Source organism: Pelmatolapia mariae, linkage group LG16_19, assembly GCF_036321145.2.
Source record: "Pelmatolapia mariae isolate MD_Pm_ZW linkage group LG16_19, Pm_UMD_F_2, whole genome shotgun sequence".
Taxonomy (NCBI): domain Eukaryota; kingdom Metazoa; phylum Chordata; class Actinopteri; order Cichliformes; family Cichlidae; genus Pelmatolapia; species Pelmatolapia mariae.
Window position 1 is genome coordinate 59,749,323 of NC_086241.1, and position 21,472 is coordinate 59,770,794.

The 21,472-nt window shown below is 39.4% G+C and overlaps 3 protein-coding genes across 9 annotated transcripts; 2 read left to right on the forward strand and 1 right to left on the reverse strand.

Moving 5' to 3' along the window:
- Window positions 1-522: 522 nt before the first annotated feature.
- Window positions 523-1,561, forward strand: slc22a3 (solute carrier family 22 member 3). The gene is given in 3 exon segments (XM_065472128.1): window positions 523-604; window positions 607-918; window positions 1,397-1,561. Coding segments are annotated over 3 exon segments (504 nt in total). The 3' UTR covers window positions 1,507-1,561.
- dusp23b (dual specificity phosphatase 23b) lies at window positions 723-21,378 on the reverse strand. Of its 2 annotated transcripts, XM_063499779.1 has the most exons (4): window positions 21,100-21,378; window positions 20,126-20,405; window positions 19,613-19,736; window positions 723-790 (listed from the first exon to the last, which is right to left on the reverse strand). In XM_063499779.1, exons 2-4 carry the CDS (start codon window positions 20,393-20,395, stop codon window positions 744-746), a joined length of 441 nt encoding a protein of 146 aa, XP_063355849.1. In that variant the 5' UTR covers window positions 20,396-20,405; window positions 21,100-21,378; the 3' UTR covers window positions 723-743. The 2 variants fall into 2 exon arrangements, with proteins under 2 accessions (XP_063355849.1, XP_063355848.1); XM_063499778.1 differs by lacking the exon at window positions 723-790 and having other exon boundaries at window positions 19,550-19,736.
- Window positions 5,364-19,325, forward strand: LOC134646076 (afadin-like). 6 transcript variants are annotated; one of them, XM_063499770.1, is made up of 24 exons: window positions 5,364-5,579; window positions 8,326-8,518; window positions 8,764-8,873; window positions 8,961-9,085; window positions 9,194-9,297; window positions 9,409-9,444; window positions 9,555-9,760; window positions 9,947-10,092; window positions 10,517-10,617; window positions 10,716-10,987; window positions 11,194-11,337; window positions 12,956-13,154; window positions 13,249-13,340; window positions 13,433-13,519; window positions 13,654-13,719; window positions 13,827-13,900; window positions 15,081-15,199; window positions 15,293-15,451; window positions 15,590-15,678; window positions 15,816-15,959; window positions 16,064-16,963; window positions 18,451-18,538; window positions 18,668-18,719; window positions 19,215-19,325. In XM_063499770.1, exons 1-24 carry the CDS (start codon window positions 5,484-5,486, stop codon window positions 19,306-19,308), a joined length of 3,696 nt encoding a protein of 1,231 aa, XP_063355840.1. In that variant the 5' UTR covers window positions 5,364-5,483; the 3' UTR covers window positions 19,309-19,325. The 6 variants fall into 6 exon arrangements, with proteins under 6 accessions (XP_063355840.1, XP_063355838.1, XP_063355841.1 ...); XM_063499768.1 differs by having other exon boundaries at window positions 5,365-5,579; window positions 15,587-15,678; XM_063499771.1 differs by having other exon boundaries at window positions 5,365-5,579; window positions 10,517-10,611; window positions 15,587-15,678.
- Window positions 21,379-21,472: the final 94 nt, after the last annotated feature.

The window sequence follows — 21,472 nt, forward strand, 5'->3', positions numbered from 1 at the left end:
CTTTTGTCTTATGATAAGTGCTCTGAGTGATTAAGTGATAAAACCTGGTGTATAAATGAAGCCCATTTAAACATGGCAGGTTTTTGGAAGTGTTTCTTCCATTTTATCTTTAAAAGCATACATTTTACAGAAACAATAACCGTTTTCAGCTTTAAAATCAATGTTAAAACTGCTGCTTCTAATATCTGAGTTTCAATCAATTATTAGAAAATGATGCAAGAAAATTTCGACAAATTTGCAAGAGCAGAAGAAGAGCAGTTCAAAAATACATCTTAACGATAAAAATAACGATGAAGGCTGAAGGTAGAAAATGCACCTCTGCAGACATAAATCACAGGATCAAGCTTCATAATGCTGCATGTTTAATGACATAAGCTTGCGCAAAACCCTTGAAATGATGAGCAGTAAACTCAAGAGCTATATAAAAAAAGTGGGCCTTTGATCAAGACTCTTCTTAGACATCTTCAGACTATAATTGCTTGACGAGACCCATCATTTTAAGACAGTCCTTAATCACCAGAGATGGCAAACGTGGACAAACTCATCATGCAGATATGAGACTTTGGGCCATTCCAGAGGAAGATTGCCACACTTGGTTTATTTCCATTTTCGCTTTTGTACTTGTTGGAGTTGTTTTCTTAGGCCACACTCTGGATCACTGGTGCTGGAGTCATGGATCTGAGGGCCTCCGGGAGGAATGTGGATGGAGTGATGTCAAGGTGCGGGATGTGACCATTCCCCACTCAGAACAGTCTGGATCTTTCAGCCGTTGTGAGAGATTTGCAGTGGACTGGAGCGAAAGCCAAAAGAAATATGATGAACTTGACTGGCAGTGGATTTCTAATGCAACCCAGACGGTGGCGTGCGAAAGCAGATGGGTGTTTGATGAAAACCGCACCACTATTGTTTCTGAGGTAAGTGGTCATTGTTTTCCTATTTCTCCAATGATGTTATAGTATGATGTCATATATCTTTAAATTGATTTTACAGCTGTTGTAATTGATCTCATGGGTTGTGTTTGCATTAGACTGATTCATGTTTTGACTGCTTGAGAAGAAACTTACTGTATCACATGTAATATTCATGTGATGTTGTGTAACTCTGGAACATGACCTAATCTGCCCTGCAGCTAAAAATAAAACAAGTGAGCCATGTTACCATGTGAGTTTTAAAGAAATCCATTTTCAGCTTTTGCTATACATATATCAGAAAAGTTCTGTTGTGAAAAGAAGTGTTTTCCTGGATCTAAACTTTCCAATATTGCCCCCCTTGCTATTCTCGTCACACACATTTATTTGTGTTCTTTGGTTTTTGGTTTATTTTACTGTTATAGTCATGAAATCACAAAGAAAAACAGTGTTAATCTTTGTGTTTCTTGGAATTCCTTCCCACCTAGTTTTTAGATCCTGGCTCGCCGACCTGCATCAAGTTTCTCTGGCATGTGGATTTTTCATTGGAACTTTTGTGACAGGTTACCCAGCTGTCAGGTTTATTATGCACCAATGACAACACATTTTTTTCTTTTCACCAACAAATCGATTTAGACATACCCCTCTAACTCCTTGACCCTAGATGACATCACCGACTGATTTATGGACCTTCGCGGTTGCTCTTGTTTAGCATTTTAGTCATTTCATCCATCTTTTAAAACAAGATATCACATCACTGAGGATATAAAGTAGCAACTTACAGGGTAGCAATGCCTAAATCTTTTCTTGGATTGTCATCTGATTTACTTTAAATTGGAAAATAATTTATAAAATGATCATCATTTTGTACTAAGTAGGGCTTAAAACTAGCGATTCCAACCATAATCTCATTATCAAAATGAATAGTGACATATCAAATCAAGTGAAAACTACACAATGATTTCTTGTACATTTTTATACTTTTATTTTTTAACTAGAGCACCCCCTGTTGGCCACTAGATAGAATGGAGGTTTAAGGAGCACTATTTTTAGACTTAGCAGCTATCTTTCCATCTTTTACATTAGGTTGTTGGCTGCGAAAGATCAAATCTACCCTTTGATGATTAATTTAGCATATTTTGTCACATATTGTCTCATTTGTTGTGTTAGACTGATCCACTTTCAATGTTCTGCTAAAACATGTTATTTTCTTTACGTAGTGATTGAGTTCTTTGGGTCCAACAACAGGAAATTTGTGTCCATGGTGATTCGAACTTCCTACTCTATTGGCATGGTTATCCTGCCTGGCTGGTCTGGCTTACTTCCTGTCCTCCTGGAAGACTCTGCAGCTGACCATGAGTCTTCTTTGCATCCTGTTTATCTCAAACCATTGGTATGAATATAATTTTCCTTCAATGTGACACATTCAATGCTTAATCTTCACTTCATATTCACGCTGAGTCCAATAGTAAGTTGTGTTTGTTAAAAGGATTGTTCCTGAATCTCCACACTGGTTGTTTTCACAACAAAGAACTACCGAGGCCATGAAAGTTGCTGCAAACATTGCTAAATACAATGGGAAATGTTTACCACATGAGCTACCAGAGGTATGACAGCATTTTTGAACAACTGTATATTCTTATTAACATAGGAGATGCAATTTACAAATGGAATATTTTAACAGTTTATTAAAATGTTTTTAGATCATTCATTAGGAGTAAACTAAGAAAGTACACCCAATTATGTCAATTATGGATTTGTTCAGGACACCAAATATAAGAAAAAACACTCTAATTTTAATGTATACTTGGTAAATCAGTCTGAAACTACATTTAAGGATTTTATGTTTTTATACAACATGATGGTACCATACTATAATTCTTTGATCCAGGTTTACAAGCACTGTAACAATGTCTTCTTGGATTTCTTTCTGTGCTGTGGTGGAGCTTCCCATTGGGCTCATATTTTATCTGCTGGTCAACCGGGTTTGATGCTCCCTCAGATACTCACTTTCACCACAGCCATTTTGGTTTTGAAATTGAAGGTGACAAGTGATGAATGGATTTGACTGTGCAGCTAGACGTTTATCGGCTAACAGTTTACAGACAAAGAGTATAGGAGCTGAAACATTACTGATTTCACCCGGTGAACAACTGCTAGGAACCACTCGCCAACCAGTGGTTGTATCACATTCACATTATTAGACATCTCCTTGCACTTGCATCATGTGTGAAACTCTGTAGGCAAAAGTCTACCACCAGTCCTTTCAACCACCGATATCGCCCTCTGGTGCCCATTAAAAAAGAGCAGGTTTAAGACACTTCTATATTGGCTTCACTTTTCAGACCAATGTAGCTCTAACTTCCTGTTGTAAGTTTTCATTTCTCACAGAAATTTGGATGTGTCAGTGTGTTCATCAGCTAGTGGCACTGGAGCCATTGTAGCCCCATTCCTGCTATACAGACTGGCCAGTATGTGGCTGGAGCTGCCTCTGGTTCTTTACAGTTAATTTAAAGTTTTTGATCTACCTGCAACTATTTTGTATATAGTAAAATTTAAAGTATTTAGCATATTACATATGTTATCTTTGTTTCAGGTGTGATGTTGATGTGGTACAGTGTACAGGTAACACTGTTGCCTGAGATGTCTAGAGTTGCCCTGCCAGAGATCATAGAATTGTTTTGCAGAAATGTTTCAGGATAATGAAAAATAAATTTCAAAACATGAAATAGAAATGTGCTGACAAAAACACTGGAGGAGGGAGGAAGACAGCAGAAAGAAAATCAGTGTTTGATGTCTAAGAGACAAGAGTGTGCTTAAAAAGCCCAGTTTTCCAATTAGGCATTTGCTGCAGAGAGATTCATGTTCGAAGTCCTTCATTTCTGTTTGTGTGCGCTTTCTGACAGGAAGAAAGAGAAATCGAAATATGCAGAGGGAAACAGCTTGATGAAAGTCTGACGCTTCACAGAGAAAAACATTAGTGGATTTTTTCTGCAGATGTCCTGTGTTTACAATACACTGAACAGTAGCTTCACAGCCAGTGAAAAGTTATTTAAAACTGCCGTGGTTGTGCAGACTTGTGTTACATTCATATGAAGTGTTAACTAGAAATATAGACACTGTGAAGTGATGAAACACACAAGGTGTAAAGACAGTCAAATGAATAAGGGATCAGCACCTTTATGTCTCCTTGAGATAAAAGGGGTGTTAAAACTAAAAAAAACCCTCAGGTATTTGAGTTACAGACCCAAAGACCAGATACGCAATTTTGCCAACATGTAGCCATTTATAAAACACTTTGGCCCCTACAAGAGATCCCCTACAAGACCCTTATGTTGTCTGAGTACTATCATTTTTGTTCCTTTTATTGATTGTGTTTAATAAACACCTCTTTCATCAATTCAGCTCTATATTGGTTTATCTATACACCCATCCCACTACCACAACTCCATGAACCTGGTTCTGAAATGCAGATGCAATAGCTTTCTTTTGTTACTTTCACATGCACTGTTTACCCGCCTGTAACCCTCTTCCAATGTGATTGGTCATTAGAGCTACATATAGCTCAATTGAGCTTTGTGAGATAGTGTTATCCTGCTCAAATTAGTCATCAGAAGATTGGTATAATGTAGTAATATAGGGATCGACATGTTCAGCAACAATACCAAGGCTATGGCATTTAAACGTGGTCAGTTGGTACCAAAGTGTGCCAAGAAAATATTCACCACACCATTATATATTATATGTTTATATAACCTTATATATAAAACACTGTATAAACTAAGCTTTTAAATGAAAAAATAAATAAATAAATTGTTATTCTTCTGGGCTGGAGCTTCGATGTGTTCATCAAACAGACAATAATGGAAGAAACTTTAATGTAGTTTTTTGTTTATCTGCTTCTCTGAGAAATCTGCACATTCCATCATCCAGACAACAATACGCTTGATTGTTCATTTAAAAAAAAAAAAATCTATACTGTATGTATAATTGAGGATGGTTTTGTTACGCCTTTTGTTCCACCGAAGGTTTACCCAGAAAGCTTTGGAGCAGCCAACAAAAGCTGCCCCACATACATAGTGCTGACTGAATGGGAAGACATGTAACTATAAATTGTGCTGAAAATCAATGGTATGCGTGAGAAATGGGATTCCCTCAAGCATAAACAATGCTGTGAAAAAAGAAAAAAGTGGTGACTGAGAAAAAATGTTTTCTCAGCAAAACACAATCTTTAAAGACAATTATATTTGAAAGTGGTGAAAATAATGAAAAGAGAAGATGATAGATTAAATCTGTGCTGTCCGATTATTTTCTTGCATCAAATGTGTGATTAGGAAACTGTGTCTCTCACATAACAAAGATCCACTGACCTGTTAAATGAGGGCAGAGCGGTGAGGGGGCTTGAAGAGGGGATGAGTATGTGAGTATTAAGTAGGCAACTAAGAATTCACTGCAGAGAACAATGTAAGTGGGGAATAGATTCGATGAGAGCTGGAGTCCTAATGAAACAGCCTGTTTTTGTAGGAAGGAGCTTTGCTGTTATTTAGAAAACAACTTTGAGGTTGGTTGTTAAAAATGCCCGAAGAGGACGAACGAGATAAGTTAGGCAAAGTCATCAGACAGTGGAACAATAACAGACTGGACCTGTTTGAAATTAGCCAACCCGACGAGGTGAGGAACACAAAATATCTGTGTTTGTGAAGGTTTCTGTATTTTCTGTCAGTGCCACAGTTTTAGATGTAGTTTCAAAGATAAAAATGTTTTTCTACTTTTAATTATTGGTGCTATTTGATATTATAAGACACAGAAATGTAACTTTAAAAGCTCATTTAAAAATGACTAATGAACAATTCAGTTAGCTGATCAATAGAAAGTATTTAGATAATCAGTTTTTCAAATTTATTTATAGCAAATTCTGTCGTTTACTCTTAAATTTAAAGCTTCTTAAATTTCTGGATTTACTGGTTATTATTACAGAAGAATCAACTGCGTACTTTTGGCCTTTACATTTCCGGTCTGATCAGATATTTTGCCACTAGCATATTCTTGTTGCTGTTTCACTTTTTATGTTCCAAAACAGGAAAATTATCTGTTGTAAAATAACTGAAATATTCGTGGTTAATAAGGAAAATGTTTAGTTATGTGTGTGCTATATTATATTCACCCACCAGCCACAGTTTTCAAACCACTGAAATATGAAGTTATTTAGTTAGTATGTAGTTATTCTTTTTACTGAGGTGGCCAGGCTGAGACTTGCACTGGAGGGTTACAGAAATTTTAATTGGAAGTGCTCTTAACTGTTTTTTTAGTTTTATCTGTTGAAGCTCTGAAGATAAATACAAATGTAATGAATAGTAGAGGTTCCGCAAAAAAAGGTTCTCACTGATAAATTACTGGTTGAGCCAGTGAGCATGTGTGCAACCTCCCACTGAGCTTCACTATGGCTGAGGGGTGACCAGACTTTAGCAGCCAGTTGCCCCCTTAAGAATGGACTTTGATAAGACAATCTGTGATGGCAAGAGAATTGCATCTCCAAAACAATGGGTCTTGTGATGCAGTGCTTAGTGCCTACCAACTGGGTAAAGGAATAAGAGATGGGTGAACAGATCCAAAGCTCGTTAAGTGTGATAAGCAAAAGTAGGCCGATGTTGTTTAATCCTGCAAAAAAGCTACTGTAGCCAAAATTGCAGAACACACAGAAAGTCTGTGTTTTAAAATAGCCCCAACATTTAAATACAGAAGCTTCCGAGGGCCTGTTTAGCTCACTGGGTTGAGTCTCTGCTTTTAATCATATTGCATAAAGTTACTGTAGAAGCCTGGGTCTGAATCTGCCCTGGGGCCATTTATTGCGTGTCTTCTCCTTGCTCTTGCTCCCAAATTTCCTGTCTTCTCTCCACTGTCCTATCAATTAAAGGCTAAACCCCAAAAGTATATAAAAATACAGAAGCCTCTATTCACTTTCATTATCACTTAGTTCGAGGTCACAGAGGGGCGTGGCTGGAGCATATCCCAGCTGTCACTGGGCAGGTGCAGGTGGGGTACACCCTAGAAAGGTTGTACCCCAGGGAAGCTGGAGTATCCAGCCTACACAGGCACAAAAAGAACATGCAAACTCCACAAAGAAAGGCCTCAGTCCATTAGTAACAGTAATTTCATAATTTCAGTAAATTGATAATTTTCTTTTTTTCCCAAATAAATGTCACATATTTGTTTGTTATGAGGTTAGAAAACAACAGAAGACACCACCTCAGGAAATTATAATGTCTATTTTTATCTGATTAAGTTTAACGGGTGATTGAAATTATAGTTGGCTGGAGTCACAGGCTACGTGGGTCTTCTTCCAGACCTGAGACAAACGGTGGCACATCTTAACAACATGTATTTATATACAATTGCTTGAAATGATGATCTTGGAGTCTGCAGTTGTTTAAAAAAAAAAGGCTCTAACAGACCTTCACAGGGTGTGTATATCTACTTTTCCATTGTTCTGAGTATTGGTCAATCCACTGAGTGCTGTCAAACAAATCTTTTTTATGCTTTTCGAAGAAAAACTACCAGTCGTACTTGATCATGATTGCTAATGAGAAGTTAACAGCCCTTGGCCTTCCCAACTTAAAAGACATTGTGGAAACTCCAGCATCACTTATTAAAATATTTATGTGAGTGTATAAAGAAAATCCAAAATAAATTCAAACTTTGCACCCAATTCTTGTTTATTAAAGTCATTAAAGATGTATACTGTATAATTATTCCACCCTGAAAAAACAACAGCTCAACAAAATCATTAAAAGCCTAAAATTACCATAAAATCAATTGTACATAAACTTCAGAGCACAACTGTACAGAGGACAGCAGAAACTGTAAATCTTGCTCTGCTCATTTAACTTACATTTAGCGTAAGCTGTACTGCCTGTTTCTCTCTGTGGGGCTATAACCAGCCGATCAAAATTCAAATGTTCTCTTAAATCCAAGCTCCAAATCTTAGAAAACAGACTTTTTCTCAGTTGGAATCCTGTTTTTAGCTTCAGCTTTAACGGGTCGTTTGTTTTGTTTTAGACACGAGGAGCAGCAGGAACGCTTCTCAGGGACATTCTGAAAGCTTTTTAAATTCCTAAATATAAAACAGCTCTTTATAAAGACTAAATTGGTCCATTCCTTTTCAAAGTCTGTTCACCTTCACAGTTAAGGAAGGACACAGAAGGATAGAAAAGCGTGTTTTGGTTTTTTTTTTGATACAATAAAAAAAGGTCAATTTAATGAACAGAAAACACAGGACACAGTTCAAAGCTGTCATCTATGACTGGTTACCCTACATATACACAAGCCGCTGGTTCAAACTCCGCCTTAGTTCTTTCACGACTGCAGTAATATGAAAGGCAAACACACAAAACACTAAGAATGTCACGTTTCTTGGCAGAATCTGGAATTTCATGGCGTGATGCGCTTCTACTTCGAGGATCCTGCTGAAGGCAACGTGGCCACGAAGTGTCTGCGCGTCTGCAGCGACTCAGTGACTCGTGAGATCATTGACATGCTGTCAGAGAAATTCAGACCCGACATGAAAATGCTGACTACTAGTTATGCCCTGTATGAAATCCACAACAATCGGGGTAAGCAATTAACTCAAGAGAAAACAAGTGAAGACACTGCCTGTTTCTGGCTGTTTACTTGCTTTTATAGGTAATAAATGATCATAAGCCATTTATTAATACTGAAATGTCAGTTTTATCATTATGTTACTATTTTTAAAACAAGTTATATTACATAAAGGAGTAATCAAGCACAGCCACATGCTTTAGTTGCTTATATGATTCAGTAACTACACCCTCCTTGCTTTATTTGTTTTCTATGGAAGAAGAACGCAAGCTGGATCTGAATGAGAGACCTTTAGTTGTGCAATTAAACTGGAACTCAGCCAACAGAGAAGGACGCTTTGTGCTCAAGAAAGACAAGGACAGTGTGGAGGTAACTCTAACACCCATCGAACCTGAATTATAACTGTAACGTACTGTCTGACACCCGCGCCATCGTTTTATGTGTTTAACAATAAAGGAAAAGTTCGAGGAGAAAGAGAAAGGAGGCTTCATACAAAACTTTAAGAGGACGCTGTCAAGAAAAGGAAAGAAGAAAGAGAGGAACAGCAACACAGATGACAAAGCTTCAGAGGATGAGAATGGGTAAAACGTTTCATTGTTCGCAGTTTTTACTTCTTATTTGCCAGACTACCAGTGTCACACCTACCGAACCATCAGAATAACATCCTCTCCTTTTAAATTATTATCCAGGCCAGCTGAAAATTCACTCAACAATGACAGCATTTGCTTGTCTAACCTTGATGCACAAAAATATTGCACAGAAAAGAAAAGACCAGAGAGGCAGGCTGCTGCAGGTGAGTAATCTTAAACACTACAGACTGGATCATAACTGGGTGCTTTACTTGGACACAGTCTGGCATATTTAAATTCTAAATCTAAATCTAATCGTGAACTTTCATATCAAGCTGGATTACCGATTGGCGTTCAGTTCTCTGATAACTGTGAGTATGAAATAAGGATTTTATAGTTTGGTACAAGGAATTTGCAGACTTGCTGCCTTCCTCTCTCATAATGTCCTCCTGCCCCCTGCTGGTGTCTTTTACACATTTAGTTGCAGAGCCCTTCCTGTCTGCAGTTATAAATTACACCAACAGCTCCACAGTTCACTTCAAGCTCTCGCCTGCATACATCCTCTACGCCGCGTGTCGGTTTGCTCTACAACGCCGGTACGGTCAAGACTCTCGAACCTCAGAGCACGCAGACAGTGTAACCTCGATCAGTAACAAAATGGTGTCGATGACAGGGAAGGTCATCCAGGCAAGTGTATGACAGATTCTGTGACATTTGCAAATATTAACTTCAAGGAAATGTCACTTTATTGTTTAATTTAAATTACGTCTACAGTCAAGATGGACTTTCAGACACTAACACTTCAGAATCATGTTTGCAGGTGTTCTTTAAGTTTGCATGATGCTCATATGTGGGCTACATTTACCTTTCCAGAGGCAGCAGACTATTGGCGGGGCTCTCGCCTTCTGGATGGCCAACTCCTCTGAGCTGCTAAACTTCCTCAAGCATGACCAAGACCTCAGCCCACTGACACAGCAGAGCCAGCTGGACCTGTCCCACCTGGTGCACAAAGCCTACAGGTAGACACGACACAATCAGACCATAGCCTTCTGTTTGACTTTAACATGTCATTTTCTTAATTATTCCACTTTGTTTAATATGCTCTAAGGATGTGTTTTTATATATGTGGTGATACAAGTAAAAACAAGAACTTTAGAGAGGTCTTACTGTGCTTTTCATTATATCTGCTGTTACACAAGTATAAGGACACATTTCTGAAAGTTTTTTCTTCTCCTGGCTCTGTATGATGTCAGTGAGAGGGAATATAGCCCCTGCCCACCTGCTGTTCAAAACTTATGATTAAAAGACTTTTTGCACGTCTTATGTTTATGCGCAACTACATTATGATATTTTTGAATCTTATGTATGTTACTCTGATTTGATCTAATCTTATGCATAGTGTATCACCCAAAGTCTAATTGTTGTACTTTTTACTCCCCAAAGTTGTCTGCTACAGTGTCTGCAGAATGAGCTGAGGAAACATTTGCCAACCTTCCTGATTGATCCTGAGCAATATGGTTCCCTGCCAGCTGGTATAGGTGCAGGTTTGGTTATTAAATTAGCATATATATATTTTACTAAGTGAACTGTTTTTGGATCCTTGACTTTACTAAATATTCTTTTTTCTGTCTTCCTGTTGCAGAAATGGTGCTTAACACCTTGATGAACACCATGTCTCTGTTACGCCGTTGTCAGGTCAACCCTGCCCTCACCATCCAGCTCTTCTCTCAGCTCTTCCACTACATCAGCGTCTGGCTTTTCAATCAGCTCATGAGCCCTGAAGCCAGCACCCCAGGCCTGCGCTCCCACTACTGGGGAGCTGCTCTCCGTCAGAGGCTCACAGCCATCGAAGCCTGGGCAGAGAGACAGGGCCTGGAGCTGGCAGCTGACTGCCACCTGGGCCACATCATCCAGGTATGCAACTCTCTGTTTGAATACTGTTAAAACAGTAGCACTTTTTACCAAAACTAAAACTTTCTACCTCAAAAATGGTTTAAACCTGAACCAGGTTTTATTCTCTCTAATATGAAGAGCTTTCGACAGCTGTATTATTGGCTTTAATTTACAGCATGTTTCATTTGGTTAAAGCCGTTAAAATAGCATTGCCTGGCTGTTTCTAGGCAACCACCCTCCTGACCATGAACAAGTACTCAATGCAGGATGCGAAGGACATCCAGACAACCTGTTTCAAGCTGAACTCACTGCAGCTGCACATGCTGCTGGCTGGCTACCTCTATGCAACCAATGAGCCACACATACCCCCTGTGAGTACCTTCAGTCTGCTCTTCCACTTCCACTCATGCTTGTAAATCCTTGAAAGAAAAGGTCCAAATCTAAAGATCAGTTAGTCAAATTATGTGAAACACATTTTCATGTGACAGAGAAAACAGTACGCTGGCATAAACGTAGGGTTTGCATTTAGTGTGCCTTGCTGAATTAAAGGCTTCACCACAGAAAATGAGTACCGCTGTATAGATCTGTGTGAATAATTAATGGTGAATAATATGATAATGAATAATTTATAAGGAATAGTAAATTGAGCTGTCATATTACTTTATTCGGGAGTTTGAGAACAAATATTTACGCCGACTATCCATCATGTGCCATCATGCTCGATCAGGTAACTGCTCAGAGAGATACCAATGAATGCTTATTAATGCTAAGGCAGAGCACAGGGCAATAGCTTTTGTTGTACACCTAAATCAAAAAGTCAAAAGCCACCAACAGTGCAAATACAGCAAAGTCCAGTTTAATGTCTTGAATTGGCTGAAGTGAAACCTTGCAGTCTCAGGAAGCACCCACTTGCCACACCCCTAATAATCCATTTAAAGCTTTAATAAAATCAGTGAGTTGAAAATGTGTGGTGGCTGTAGCTCAGGAGGTAGAGAAGGTCATCTGCCAATAGGAAGGTTGATAGTTTGCATCCTAAATTATCCGTGGGCAAGATACTGAACCTCAAGTTGTCTTAAGTGGAATGTAAATGTTAGAAAGAAAGCACTTAAATAAAAAAGAAGTGCTTTTGAATGAGGCAAAGATTTACAACATAAACTGGGGAATTAGCTGAAAACTCTTTTGTAACAGAATATATTCACACTTTTTAATGCTTTTAATCCTATATCTATGGGAATGGACTCACTTTTGGGAGCCAGCCTCAAGTGGACATTTGAGGAACTGCAGCTTTTTTGTCCTTCCACAATGGTGTCGTTGTTCCATTTGTATAAACTAAGTCATCAAAAAGTCCAACAGTTATATCAACACCTCTCTAAAACGTTCACTGTAAAAACCGCCCCATGGTAACGTTAACTAGGGTATGATTTACTGCATCTAATATTAGATTGTGTTAGTGGTTCGGGCACCTTAGGAAAGACTGAACGCCTCATGTGTGAGGTATTTTAAGCATGTTTGACTGGGAGGAGACTGAGCAGCAGATTCACGACGTGCGAGAGAGGTTTTGCCTCTTGGTTGGCTTGAGAATGTCTGGGTGTAGGCAGTACATGAGAAGAGGAACTGAGCATCGTGAGGCATCGTGATTACATCTGTCCAAAAACTAATTTTATTTTAACTAAGCAATACTGAATATACAGTATTTTAACTATATTAACTGTAACTGATAAATCTTCTCTAACTTATATTATTGCTGCTGTTCTTTATAACTAGCACCAATACCTGCTCCATTACTATAGTTGCCTGAAGGTAACAGCACTCATTTGCAACCGAGGTCCGAGGTCAGGGTCCTTTTCCAGATTTTGAGTCCCAGTTGATTGGATATCCGTTTCCTGAAGCCTTGCCACATAATGACTAATGGCAATCTACTCTATACAGCACATCGACCTTTTCCTGAAATATTTCAGCTGCGTGATCCGCTGCCTGTCCTCACTGCAGGATTTGATCAATGCTGTAGTGACAGCTGCCGAGGCCTCAGCAGATAACCTGATTCGGAGCGAAGGACGGGACATCCAGCTGCAGGAGAGCCTCGACCTCCACCTGCCCTTCCTGCTGCCGGAGGGAGGATACTCCTGTGACACTGTGAGAGGAATCCCTCAGGGGTTTAGAGAGTTTTTGGAGCCAATGTGCCAAAAAGGTATGGATTTTTTAAAATTCAGATTACGGTAAGCGACTGTACTTAAACCTAAAATGGGATCTTTGCTTCACCATATTACATCCTTCTCTTACAGATCTCTGCTCTTTAACACCCCAACCAAACTCCAAAGGGGACTGGACCATTTATTTCAGCGAATCTGACCCTTCCGTAGAGAGTACATATTTGGTAAACGAAAACAAAAAAGAAACACATGGCCCAAGATGTGTTGAAATATGATTTTACTTTGACTTAAGGGTGCATAATTTCTTCTTTGACAGGCAGCACATAGACAGCCAGAGATTACGACGATCACACTGAACAAACCTTTGAACAGTGGGATGGGGGTCAGCATTGTAGCTGCCAAGGTGACCGTTCATTTATTCCTGACTATTTCTGTTATTTCTTAGTTTTTAGCATTTTACTATTCACTACTACAGATGTCAAAAAAATGTGCAAACCATCTCAGTAAATGAACAGCCTGCCTCTTATTTTGCTGCAGGGAGCTGGGCAGCGTACCCTCGGGATCTATATTAAATCCATCGTCAAGGGAGGACCGGCTGAAATGGTGAAAATAAACACAGTTTAGGTCCATCTTTGAAAAAGAGGAGCAGAATTTTCAATGAACTGCGCAAGTACGCACTTAATCAAACTGTGTCTCTTTACTCTGTCCAGAATGGCAAGTTAACTGCAGGAGATCAGCTGCTCAGTGTGGATGGTCAAAGCCTGGTTGGTCTCAGCCAAGAAAGGTAGCTACTGCACAGCCTGGGAAATGTTTAGCTATTCTTATCTTTTCTTTTTGAAAGCAGGACGGTGGTTAGTCTAAGCTGAAAACTGCAAGAGAGATTATAAGTGAATAAGAATAACCCTGAGTTATTCTCTTTTACAATTAGCGAAACTTGTAAAGACATTGATATTCCCATCATGATATGACATCATGTAACATCTGGGATACCCTTACTTTTAATCTATGATCTCATCACAACCTCTGTAGGCTGCACGCGCTCACAGATGGTGATTATAGTAAACAAATACTTTCTGTATGTTTGCTTTGTGTACTATATGCTTACTTAAGTACTGTTCTTTTCATTCAGAAGCACAGATATTATCCTTTCCTCCTTCAACAAATGCATATCAGCTTCACTTCTGAAAATAACAATAATAACAAGAGTACTTAGACAGTGCAACTCCCCCGAAGGAAAAGGCTACACTAAAACTTTGATGTTTTTGTCACACTGTTTTTATTACAAAATGATGACATCAGCAGTTTTTATAGATCATTTGTGCTGATGTCATTATTGTTAAAATGGAAATCTAGTGTAGTATTTTAATCTTTTTGTCCCATTGTAAAGTCATATAATGTCATATTGAAATAACAGTTTGGCCTCCAGTGACTAATATGTTGCTTTAAAATCTGGAGATAAAGAAAAGAAAACTAAAGCTTCTTCCCAATTTGTGTGATCCTGACTTCTGACCTCTGACCTTGAAGCATTACATACCAAAATTGTGTATTTTATCAGGGTTTCCCATATTATTGGGGCAGAATAGACTGAAATCTTTGGCCTCTACAGTCTGTAAAAACTCATGCAGTGTGTGATTTTGCAAAACTTTTTATTGCGTCACTGTGACAGTGTAGGGCGTAGTCTTGAAAAAATAAATAAAAAAGTGCGTTGCTCACTCTGTTCCCTTTAATATGATACATTACACTGAATTTCATGAACTATTTGTCTTCTTTCTTTCCCCCAAAACTGCAATGTAACTATTAGACACACAGCACAGGTTAGCTGGTTGAGAGTAGCATGTTTTTAACTTTACAAATGCCAAAATTTAAGAGTGTTTTAGCCAAGTTTAAGTATTTAGTAATTCCGAAACAATCTCTAAACTGTGACATTAAAGAAAAGTAACCTTATTAATCTTACACTGGTTTAGGGCAGCAGCGATCATGATGCAAACTGGCCCCATTGTGACCTTACAGGTTGCAAAATTTGCTGCGAGTTACCACGGCCTAGAAGCCCTGCTGAGAGAATCCACCCCAGAGAAGACTACAGGCAAGCACCAGTACACTCAAATCAAACATCTGCTTTTTTTCCATTACTTTCTACCTTCTTTTACCTGACAAAGACCTTTTCTTGCCTCATAAGGGGTGAGAGACCACGCTAAGCCAAACAATAAAGCCTGCATAAAGTACAGCACAGAGGACCACAGTCCCTCAGAGCAGCTCCATGGAGGCAGTCGAAGGAAGAAAGAGCAGATAATGCAGAGGAACAGACAATTTTATCGCTCCAACCCCAACATGGCCGGTGGGCGCTCTTCTCCTGTTGTCACTTTTTGTTGCTGAGCACTGACCGCACATATTTCTTACTGTTAAATATGCATAACATTGGAGAGCGAGTCATAATAACAGCTGCAGTACTTTTATTTTCTTCTTATTACAGCAGACTTTTGCCTGGAGGATGGAGATAAACTTGTTGACCCTTTCACAGGAAACAGCACCGCTTCTGTGTCCACTAAGAATCTTTGCTCTGATGTGAGATTATTATTAATATTATCGTTGTTGACCAATGTTTTTAACACATTTTCAGTGACTTGTCATGATCTTACACAGGCCAGATACATTTAAATATTTAAGGATTCAGCGTAACACTTTTTCTTTCTTGTGGTCAGAAATTCCACTGGGAATACTTGACACTACCGAACCCTAGATCCCAGGACAGGAATGTATCTGAACCTAGTAAACCACAGCAAACTTTCCAAGTGTCTTTGAAACCTTTAGCTGGACAGAGCTCCAATAGATCTCTAAACGTCATGGTAAGTTTTGGTGTACCAAGACATTAAAAGAAATACATAAGGAAAGTCATAATAGTACAGCTAGAAAGAATTACATTAAAATCTCTTTATTTACCCCCCTCTAGCGCCAAGCCCTCTCTCAGGAGAACTTGTGTACAGACAGTGGACACCCCCTGCTGGACAAAAGTCAGAGCAAGTGGACACAGAAGGATCAGGGTGCAAAGCAAACTGAGAACTACTGCACGTCTTTCCCTATCCGCTCTTGTCTTTCTACTCATGACATCCTCTCTGATAACAGCTCCCCCACAAATCAGCAGCAGGTCAGCCATGTAAGCTGTGCCGGTGTCTGGAGAACCCCTTTTTCACAACACTCAACATCCACACCTTCAATCCAGCCGATACGCATCGACATCCCCCTAACAAGAGCGGTGAGCCACCAGTCAAATCCTCCACTCACTACCTTCCAGCAGAGTTCTTCATCGCTGGCAGTGAAGATGAGCCGAACTCTTCAAATCAATGGACACAAGCAGAATCCTCAAAGCCAAGCTAGTAGTACTTATGCATGTCCAGTATCTCCAACTAAGAAGCTACTTCAGCCCTCACTTTCATCACAAAAATTCAACACGCACAGAGATCAAGTAGCAAAACCTCAAGTGAGTATCACTCCAACAAAGCATGTTTCCTTCCAAGAACCTCCCTGTCAACAGAAAAAGAGCACAGGTCCAATGAAACAGAAAGATCCTCTGGAGATGTCTGATCCTTGGAAGAGGGAAGCCCAGGAGAAGCTGGAGAAGCAGCAGAGGCTTGAAGCGGTGGAGTTCCTGCAGCAGGAGATGCAAGAGCTTCAGGCTAAAGCTAAGCGCACAGCGGAGGAGAACGACCGACTCCGAAAGCTCAACCTGGAGTGGCAGTTTCAGAAGAGGCTGCAGGAAATTCAGCAGAGAGGAGATGACGAGGATGAAGATAAGGATTTGGACATGATGGTGATGATACAGCAGCTAGAGAACAGCATGTCACAGGCCAAGGTTAAAGAGAAAACACACTGAAAACTTTACTTTTTGAGCCTGTTTTTTGTGTCTGCTGTTCATACACTGTTAACACACAACACTGTTAGAACCTCTTCCGATTCCTATTTAGGTCACACAGCTCATCTAATTTAAAGCTGAACACAGTGACGCCCAAACGTTTTTGTGGTATTAAGCAAAGTGTATTAAAGGGAGCCTAGTATGGTAATTTATTCTAGGACTTCAGTAGAGAGTGTTAACGAAAAAATCATACACTCTTCATGTACATAAATATCACAGCAAAATGGGGCTTTTAATGATTTCTTTGAATGGTTCTTTTTCCAGGGTGGAATGATTCAAAATACAAGAATTCGATGGACTTTATTTTGAGTTTCTCTAAACCACACAGTTTATATACCAAAGTTTACATACAGCCTCGGGTATACATAGACTCTTAAGTTTTGCTGATGGTTCCAAGGCCTATTAACTTCTCATTCGTCATCATGGTTGACTACAACTAGAATTTTCTCTTTGTCAGTATAAAAGGGATTTGATTGACGGCACTCATTGGATTGATCAACGTGAAAGTCTAAAGAACTCAGTGAAGATTTAAGGAGAACTGTAGATTTACACATGTTGGCAGGTCTTTTGGAGCCATTTCTAAACAACTATAGAGTCCAAGATCATCAGTTCAAACAAATGTTAATGAGTAAAAGGAAGATGTGTCACCACCTTGGCCTGGAAGAAGACCCAAATTGTCATACTTGGATGAAAGGAAACAGGCTCAACCCTGCCATGAACTGGAAACTGCTGGAACACCAGCATCACTGTCCACAGTGAAGCCAATTTTACATCCCTACATGTAAATGTAGGGATGTAAATTTCACCTCAAATTAATAGCTAGATGTTTGAAACTTGAACAAAACTGGGTGTTCCAACAGGACAATGATCCCATATACACATAAAAATGGTTTTGGAAAGGATAACTCATGTTAACATTAAACTTCTGGAATGCCCTTCCCATACCCTGATCTCAACCCTATTGAAAATGTGTGGATTAGGCTTAAAAGCCAGGTTTGTGCCAGGAAGCCAGCCAGTTTCAATGAACTCTACCTATTCTGCCAAGAAGAGAGGTCAGATATGCAGCCAGATTCATGCCAGAAACGTATTGACTGAAAGTGTATGGTCAAGGTGCGACTTGCTACTGGACATTTCAATTCAAATTCAATCTTGTGCACCCAATTCTTGTTGTTTTAAGTCATTAAAGACATTTGCTGTACAATCATTCTACCCTTGGAAAAAGAACATTCCAAAGAAAATAATAATTATTAAAGAAAACATTAAAAGGTCAAAATTACCAAGAAGTTCATGTCCATAATGAACCTAACCATAACTAACATATCTAACCATAGCTGTACATGCATACTTCTGTAATGACAAATTTACTTGTGGATACAACTAAAAAACACCCAATAATTTGCATTATTGTCTTTTATTTCCTGGTTCAGAACAACACAAGAAGCTCTGGTGGGAAGGACAAAACGGAAAAGCAGGCGGGAACTCACCTCTCCAAAAAGGAAGATGAAGAAAAGAGAGGTAATCCTTAATTCACACATTAAAGAAAAGTGAATGTTGTTGTGTCAGTTTTGTTTATTCAGAAAAGTATGTGTGCATATCAGCTATGTCATTTGATTCTAACTGGGAAAATGTCCATGTTTTTGGCAGCTCAGCGATTAAGTGGATTAGCTCATGATGTTCATCAAGCAGCATCAAAAGAGTGAGTTTACACTTTTTTGCCACACAAAGCGGAACATTAATCTAATTCAGGGGTGGGGGAACTCCAGGCCTCAAGGGCCGGTTTCTTACAGGTTTAAGATATGTCCTTGATCCAACACAGCTGATTTAAATGGCTAAATTACCTCCTCAACATTTCACGAAGTTCTCCAGAGGCCTGGTAATGAACTAATCGTTTGATTCAGGTGTGTTGACCCAGGGTGAGATCTAAAACCTGCAGGACACCGGCCCTTGAGGCCTGGAGTTCCCCATCCCTGATCTAATTTAACAGGCAGCTACTAATGCCACATTTCTTCTCAAGAAGACTTAATGATACATCTGCCCACAGTGGTGCAAAAAAAAGAACGGAATAATATCCCTGAGTGAAATAAATCTATAAAGTCCCCTTTATAAATACATTCTAAAACAGCACAGGATGTTTGTTTCACCCGTATGTGATATAATTCAAGTATCTCTGATGTGATGGTTGTATTTGCAGAAACCAGGAGGAGAAAATGAAGAGAGCGGCGGCTCCTGAGAAGCTAACATTCAAGGAGCGCCAGCGTCTTTTTTCCTTGGCGTCCAGTTCATAAACAGAAAGCTCAAAAGACAAAAATGTTTAAATAAAAAAATGTAATTATTTGCTAGCATCATGACAGCATCTATTAATCACATGTCCCAAGGGCAAAAAGTGGGTAATTTTAACACAATATTGTTCAACACTGTTGTTCCTTCTTGTATTTTTCATTTAGGAGTAGTTAAGGCACTTCTTACATCATTTTCTTTTTAACAGTAACTGTTTGCGGCTTCTTTTAGTGGAAGCAGTTAATTAATGTTACTTAATGCGCTGATAAAACTGCACCACTGCCTTCTCTTGTTCGTGAGTTTCAATCGAACCTTGCCGCAGTCTACGGATCTCGTTGATCGCGTCAATCCCAGAAATCTTCCTGGTCTTCACCAGGTAGCAGGCCAGCATTGTCCCTGTTCTCCCATGACCATGCATGCAGTGAACTGCCACACCCTGTAGAAAACAATATAATCATTATTTGAGTCAGTTATCTGTATCCCTGAATATTTTGGGAGTTATGGAGTATTTCTCCTAGGCTTGCAGTTCCCAGAAGGGATAAATTAGATTACTAATGCTCTGTAATACATTTTTAAATAATCTATTATTTATCTATTATCCCCCCCTCCCCCTTTGGGCTCTTGGCAGAGTGCAGCACTTAGCTATTTTTGGGGAAAACCTGCAAAAGAAGACGTTTGTTTATGGAAATAAAACTTAATGTCAAATGCTTTAAGTTACAGTACTGAGCTAGCATACAACTATAGTGTCAGCCCAAGAGAGGTCTGAAGGTACGTTAATTGCATAACCATCCATCATGCACAGCCTGTCACCATCTGAGATCTTACCTCACCCTTGGAGTTGGCCTCTTCCACAATAGAGAGGAATCTATCAATCTGATTGGGTGAAGGAGGAGTAAAGTCAGCTATCTTGATGTGGTGAAGCTGTAACTCTGGGCATGAGTCATGGTTGGGTGGTTTCCTCTCACAGAGGCAAACCAGGTGCTTGATGCCATTGTCCACCATATACCGGTATTCACATGGCATCCTGGGCATCGCCAGTCCAGCCAGTTTGCCTGGCTCCACCCAGGAGAAGTTGTGTGGAGCAAAGGAGGCCATAAGTATTCAACTGAGGAGAGGGCAGAGCATAGGTTTATTTTATAAACATTCAGTCTATATTAACAATAAACGAAACAGTAAAATAAAACCATAATCTTAGTCTAAAACTGTTGATGTCACAAGTGGGATTCGAACCCTCACTTCCAGGGAAGTGTTTTTATTTTATTTATTTTTTTATCGTGTCACAACCCGCCTCAAAGAGTCTCAATCGGGACACTAAAAATATTTTTATCTTTCTGAGGATAACATGTAAACTTCACATAGATACAGATAAAGCAACAACGACTTTTACATCTTAAATATATCAGTAAACAGTCGGGAAAGAGCGCTAAAATAAGATGCCAAGAGTGACACTGTGCAGCTGTCTACTTTACGTTAGCATAATGCTATTGGCTAGGCTAGACAGTCCAGTGACTCATTGAGGGATTAGTTTAATAGGGTTACAAATGCAGCCATAATAGGGTACAGGTCTGGTACGGAAATACACTTCAGGCCTTACCAGACTTTACCTGTTTGTTTTCAGAGATTAGAAAAGCAAGTGACAAAAGGTAACACCTAGCTAAACTTTAGCAATGGCATGAAGAAACTAAGCACCTCGCAGATTTGTAAAGACAACTCGGGCGAGGAATTCACCCTATAGCAATTAGCTTCCCTATAAATAATTAATGTCTATCACCTGACAAAAAGTCCTGAGAATTACTCACGGTTTACTGATGAATGCACTCTAGGGACTCTTGTTCAAACCGCCTCACCCTGTCTGTCAAGCTAGTTACTACGTTCGCCGTTAGCACGTACCGTAGACAACTTAATAACAGCTACTTCACAATTTCGCTGATAACTACTACGATTCTACAAGAGTAAAACTGGAAAGACACGTTATCTAACCAAGGCTAGATTGTGTCTGTTGCAATGCTAGGTATGACGCGCCAGTCAATCAATCAATCAGTGTGGGAAGCGGCTGTCAAGTTCTTCAATGAAAATCATCTTACTTGTTGTAATGGATATTTAGCTGCCTGCTAATGACAGAGAAGATTTCTGATTTGAGTACAGCGCCTTCACAGTGGAATGAATTGTTGT